At 42.4% G+C, this 5,869-nt stretch overlaps 1 protein-coding gene across 1 annotated transcript; it reads left to right on the top strand.

Moving 5' to 3' along the window:
• Nucleotides 1–2,833: 2,833 nt before the first annotated feature.
• LOC147897803 (cytochrome P450 709B1-like) lies at nucleotides 2,834–5,184 on the top strand. Its single transcript, XM_087380569.1, has 5 exons — nucleotides 2,834–3,221; nucleotides 3,314–3,540; nucleotides 3,646–3,899; nucleotides 4,010–4,400; nucleotides 4,593–5,184. The coding sequence occupies exons 1-5, from the start codon at nucleotides 2,909–2,911 to the stop codon at nucleotides 5,028–5,030; spliced, it is 1,623 nt and encodes a 540-aa protein (XP_087236695.1). The 5' UTR covers nucleotides 2,834–2,908; the 3' UTR covers nucleotides 5,031–5,184.
• Nucleotides 5,185–5,869: the final 685 nt, after the last annotated feature.

Genomic DNA, 5,869 nt, shown 5'->3' with positions numbered 1-5,869 from the left:
TGAGTGAATAGCTATAAGCAACTAATCAACCACCTCCTCGCGGGTTCAGTTCATACTACCTACTAGCATTTCACGTAGTGCATCAAAGGACGTGAAAGATTGTATTTACAAGATGGGCGAGCTTGTGAGGTATGCTCAAAGGAAATAGATCCCACCACGCTTGAGAATGCTCGAGTTATGTCGGTGGAGGCAGTTTGTTTAGTGGAGGAGACATTTCCACGTTCTATTCTCACAAGCCAACTACATCTCATAGTACATTTGGTGGATGAGATTGCTATATGCGGTACTATACATGCACGATGGTTGTTCTTCCTCGAGCGCTTCATGAAGACCTTGAAGGGCTTCGTGAGACAAAATGCAAGACCCAAAGGTAGCATGGCCGAGGGTTGGTTGGTACAAGAGTCACTTGTATATATTTCTGAGTTTCTTGTTGATGTGGATAGCTCTCTCCCACGACTATGGAGAGATGATGAAGACCTAAGGATGACCTCTATTGTGCCTCAAGGAAAAGGACGCAACAAAGTAATAGACACAGAGTTGCGTAATAGTATCAACCTCTTTTGCGTGCTTAATAGTGATGTGATGAAAAGATGGGTGACAAGATACAAGGATGCAAAGGCAAGAAGACAAGAAGAAAGGGCCCTCTTTCGTACACACCACGGATCTCGTGTGCCATACCCTCAGCGTCTAAGAGCACTTCCAAAGGATATTCATGTGGATTGGCTACTTGAGGAAATGGAGAAAGCAGAGAAAGACGAGGGGATGCATATCACAATGGAAGAATGGGAGTATGCTAGGGGATGCATGAGCAAGGTCGGTATATAGAATGTTATGTATAAGTTAGGAGCTTTTTATAATTTAGATTGCTTATTTAATTGATTTTTTCTTGGTGTAGTGCACTATGTTCAATGCTATATGGTGTGAGGGCAAGCATTTTCGAACACAACGGATTGATGATAAGAGAAACACACAAGATTGCGGCGTCATTGCTAGCTTTGAGGGAGCCAATGGAGTCATGGATGATTATTGTGGCATAATCCAAGATATCATTATGCTTGACTTTCGACACTTCTTTGTGTATGTTTTCAATGTAAAGTGGTTTAAGGACGTGGTGGAAAGAGGCCCTAATGCAACAATCAAACGCCATGCAAGTGGCTTTGTAACTATTGACTCCACAAAGTTTTGGCAAAGTAGGAAGGACACACTAATACTACCGCAACAATGTGAACAGGTACTGTGCACACATAAAAATACTCGCTTTTAAATATTTGATGCAAGAAAAGTAACATGATTGTATTTGTGTTTGAATTAGGTTGTCTATCAACCAATGGTGGATAATAATAGGTGGTGGCATGTCATACCTATTATGCCACGTTCCAAAGTGATGTATAGTACATTTACTAATATGGAGCATATGAAGGATGATCATGGCCATGGACGTGATGATGACCGTGATACAAGAGAGGAGGATGATCATGAGATAGGAGATATTGAGCTAGAGGCCGACATTACTCGTGAGGACGAGCCTACCATTGGAGATCTTGATTTCGATGAGCACATGAGTGGCACAAGTAGTAGTGGGTTGAATGTATTTGTAGATCTAAACACTTGTTTGGATTTTGAAGTAGATAGTTTGGCAAGGGTTGATCTCATTGAGGATGAGATTGAACCGTAGCCCCACAATTGATATTAGCAAAACTATTTTACATATTGTCTCATTCTCCTCATTTCCCTTAATTCTTGTATATGTGGGCTTGCAAAAAATTATGTGCTTTGGTAATCATGGGCAATGTTTGGAAAGCAATGATGTACACCAAAATCTCACTTTCTGTATTCTTTGGAGCGCGTCTATGTACGCGTCTAAATGCGCGTCTGATTCTCAGTGTAAACGCGCAAATAAACGCGCAAATACCCGCACAAATAAACGCGCTAATAAACGGGATGGTAGACGGGCCCGTATTTTCTTTGGTCTAACGCGCAAATAAACGCGGAGATTCACGCGCAAAGAGACGAGCATTTAGCCGCACTAATAGACGCGCCCGTAATTTCTCTACTAAAACAACGCCTATAGACGCGCCCGCTATTTTGCGCGTCTACCAAGCGCGTCTATAGTTGCTTTGTGTTGTTGTGGATGTTGATCCAATTACGGATATCTAACAGTTATATATATTTGATTATTTATTAAGATTAGGTGCCCTTATAATAAGTCCATGGGAATTATAGATGCACAAACTAATGGAGAATTAGGCGTGAGCCAATAGGTCCCAAATTGATTTTTAAAAAAATGCTCCCTAGCTAAAGTTATTAGAATTGGAACTACTCCAAAGACAAACTCATACACCTCTATATAAAGAGAGAATTAGAACTAGAGCCCCCCAAATCCATTGCCAACCAAAGCACACCCTTAGGGACTATCAAAATTCCATACATCCCGACAGAGGAACTTCAAACAAAAAGAGGAGATCTCCCAAGAACAACCAGGAGCGGATGCAACCACTTCCCCAAAATCATCCAAAAAGCGCACGGGGCTTTGCCACTCCTAGGCAAACACACATGCATATATACACTTTGATATAGAGAGAGAATTGAGTCTAGGAGGAGGAAGCAAAAGCGATATAGAATTGGCAAGTTATGAACTAGAATGCTTGACCAGTTCCTAAGTATATTGTAAGTAACTAATTATAGGTTAATTGATCTAATGGCTTAGAATGTGCCACATGGCTTCGTAGAATTTTAGAGTTTCATAAATCGTTAGAGTGCTGACGAAGTAAAAAGAGGCACATGAAAAGGAAGCTTCGTAGGGGGCATGAAGAGAAGACAAAGCCGAGATGAGTCAGGACTCTCTTTAGCTATACTTTTATGGTCTATAAAGTAACAGTGTTTAGATCAATGATGGATCCACAACAACATGGACTCTCTCTTCTCCTTTGACTCTGGCTATGGCTATGGCGTCCTCTTACTCTCTTTGCTGTGCGTCTCCCTCTCCTACCTCTTTCTCTCCTTCCTCCACTCCTACCTCTGGCGCCCTTCCTCCCTTCGTCGTTCCCTCCTCCAACAGCACCTCCCCGTCCTCCCCTACACTCCCATCCTCGGCTCCTACCGCCACCTCAAACGCCTCGAAGCTCTTGCCCAGCTTTCTGACCTTCCCTCCCCCTCTCACCATTCCCTTCTCCTCCCTCGTATCCTCCCCTTCCACCTCAAATTCTTCTCCCAATTCGCAGGTAATTTACTCCTCTCAACCACGCTTTTCGTGGTCTTTCCATCGCTTGTGGATACGACTAGCTCTAACGTCTCACTCCTTTGGCTATGCCAGCTGACACTTTCGTGTTCTGGTTGGGTACTCAACCCACTCTCGTCGTTGGCAACCCTGAGTACGTCAAAACTCTCCTATCTGCCGATGTGAAGCACTTTCAGAAACCTGATTCCACCTCCAAGTCCTTTCAAAGGTTGCTCGGCCATGGCCTTCTTCAAGCCAATGGTGAAGATTGGCACAACCAACGCAACATCCTTCGTCCTGCGTTCTTTGCCGAAAAACTCAAGGTTAGCCTCTACATTGCCTACAGACGTCAATATTGAACAACCAAATCCCTGTCACGAAACCGAGACCAGTTTCTCTAGTTTCTAAGCACGACGTGTTACCCACAGGAAATGGTTGCGGACATGTCCTCCAGTTCACTAGAAATGGTTCGATCCTGGGAGAAGCAGATCGGCAAACATGGAGGGAACTCGGCTGAGATTGAAGTTGCACGTGACATCAAGAATGCCACGGCGGACATTCTTGCTCGCACATCCTTCGGCTCCAGCTATCAGAAAGGGAAAGCTGTGTTTGAAAAACAAGTGCTGCTTCTTCATCTCTTGTCAAAACTTAATGTTTGGAACACGTTGATTCCAGGGTATCGGTATGTCTTTCCGCCACGACCTAGCTTAGCTTCAATCTCGTGAATCCATTACTTGCAGCTCTTTTTCGTCATGAAGAGCTAATTTATACGGATGCCCGGTTATGCGACAGCCTTCTCCCGATTGCAGGGAATCGCGAGTGCATGAAGCTGGAGAGAAGCATCAACGAAGATCTTCGTGATATAGTGGAGTCGCGCCGCAAGTCTGCCTTTGATGGCGGTGCGTTATCATATGGGAGCGATCTTTTGGGTTTGATATTAGCTGCACAGGATCAAGAGCTGAAGGACAACAGCAGCAGCAAACGTCTTACGACTCAGGAGGTTATAGATGAATGCAAAACTTTCTTTTTCGCTGGACACGAGACGACTGCCAATCTGCTGTCTTGGACCATGGTACTGCTAGCGCTCAACCAGGACTGGCAAGAGCAGGCCCGCGAAGAAGTGCTGGAAATTTGTGGAAAGGAAACAGAACCCAAAGCAGAACAACTCAACAAGTTGAAAATCGTAATGCTCTCCTGTTATTTTACTCCACGATTGATGGTAGACTCTAATCATTGCACACGAAAGTCCTGCTGGCTCATCGTCATGGGTGACGCAGGTCCTTATATTATTTCTGTAGCTGTGCCACGTGTTGAAGGAAACTCAGACCTAGATCTAGCCTAACAATACGTGCTCTTGCGCTTGGTTGATTCACAGATGGGGATGATTTTAAACGAGTCGTTGCGATTGTATCCACCGGTTCCAATCTTTGGCCTTCGCGTTTCGGTTCCCAATCAAGGAGGTTTCAAGCTAGGAGATCGCATTCTACCGTCAGGGACGGGATTCTCGATTGCATGCCTGTATATTCATAGGCGCAAAGATTTATGGGGCGATGATGCAGACGAATTTAGGCCGGAGAGGTTCAGCAATGGAATTTCCAAAGCATGCAAGCACGCATATGGGTTTCTGCCATTTGGGTCGGGGCCACGCATTTGCATCGGGCAGACGTTCGCTTTGATGGAAGCGAAGGTGATAATGGCGTTGATTCTGCAGCGATTTAAGTTTGAGCTCTCCCCAAACTACAAACATGCTCCAGAAAACATCATTACCATGAGGCCGAAGCATGGAGTCCAACTCATTCTTCACTCACTCTAGAGTCTTTTGCCCACTAAAGTTGTAAATTTGTCATTTTACATCACAAGAGAGCAGAAGTATACATAAGATTTGTAGAATAGTTTTTTTTAATTATACGTGGCAAAGTAGCTTGTTTTTTATGGGATACTTTACAAAACAGCTTCTTTGATCCTACATAAACTTCAAAAATAGCCTTGCTTGGAAATATGTGAATTTGTGAAATAGCTTTTTTGCCAATTTCTTTTTTGGGGGTTTTTTGGCTTTAGATTGTGTACGAAATAGCAAAATAGCCTCTTTGGCAGTGTACAAATTCTTAGAGTAACCCCCAACACTTATTTCATTAATTTTGGACTCATATGTCTACTTTTGGACTATTCCTTAAAATCCTTCCCAACTGAAAAGTTTACTTTATGAAACTGTCATTCGAGAATCAAAAGTTTGCTTTCTGGCACTATCATTTTCACATAAGACATTTCAAAATATCTCTCTACAATGTTGTACAAATAATGCAAAAACTACTATTAAATCCTAAATTTCTATTTTTTGTTTATAAGAATCATATTCTTAAAATAAAAAATCCGAGTTATTAGTTTAAATCCATGAAAAACCATGCTATTGAGGATTCACAACATTTTAAAAATGTATACATAAGAGACCTGTAAGACTCTTTTTACTTTCAATGCAGAAAACTATAACACTCTTGAATATTCAAGAAATTAAAAGGTTTATATACACATGAGACATGATGGAAGCCTCTTTTGTACTCCAAAAAGTAGCAATAGCTATGCTTGCAATTTTACATTATCATGTCATAAGTTTTACAACAAATATTGCTCTGGATGAGTCTTTGTACAAAGGAT

Source organism: Dipteris shenzhenensis, chromosome 10 (assembly GCF_047967505.1).
Source record: "Dipteris shenzhenensis isolate YYH24624 ecotype China chromosome 10, Dip_SZ_1.0, whole genome shotgun sequence".
Taxonomy (NCBI): Eukaryota; Viridiplantae; Streptophyta; class Polypodiopsida; order Gleicheniales; family Dipteridaceae; genus Dipteris; species Dipteris shenzhenensis.
Note: the sequence above shows the minus strand (reverse complement) of the source record. Positions and strands in the feature narration are given on the sequence as shown.

Coding starts and splice junctions, on each gene's coding strand:
- LOC147897803 (XM_087380569.1), top strand. CDS start 2,909: ATGGACTCTCTCTTCTCCTTTGACTCTGGCTATGGCTATGGCGTCCTC. Junction 3,222..3,313: donor ATTCTTCTCCCAATTCGCAG/GTAATTTACTCC, acceptor TGGCTATGCCAG/CTGACACTTTCGTGTTCTGG. Junction 3,900..4,009: donor ACGTTGATTCCAGGGTATCG/GTATGTCTTTCC, acceptor GTTATGCGACAG/CCTTCTCCCGATTGCAGGGA.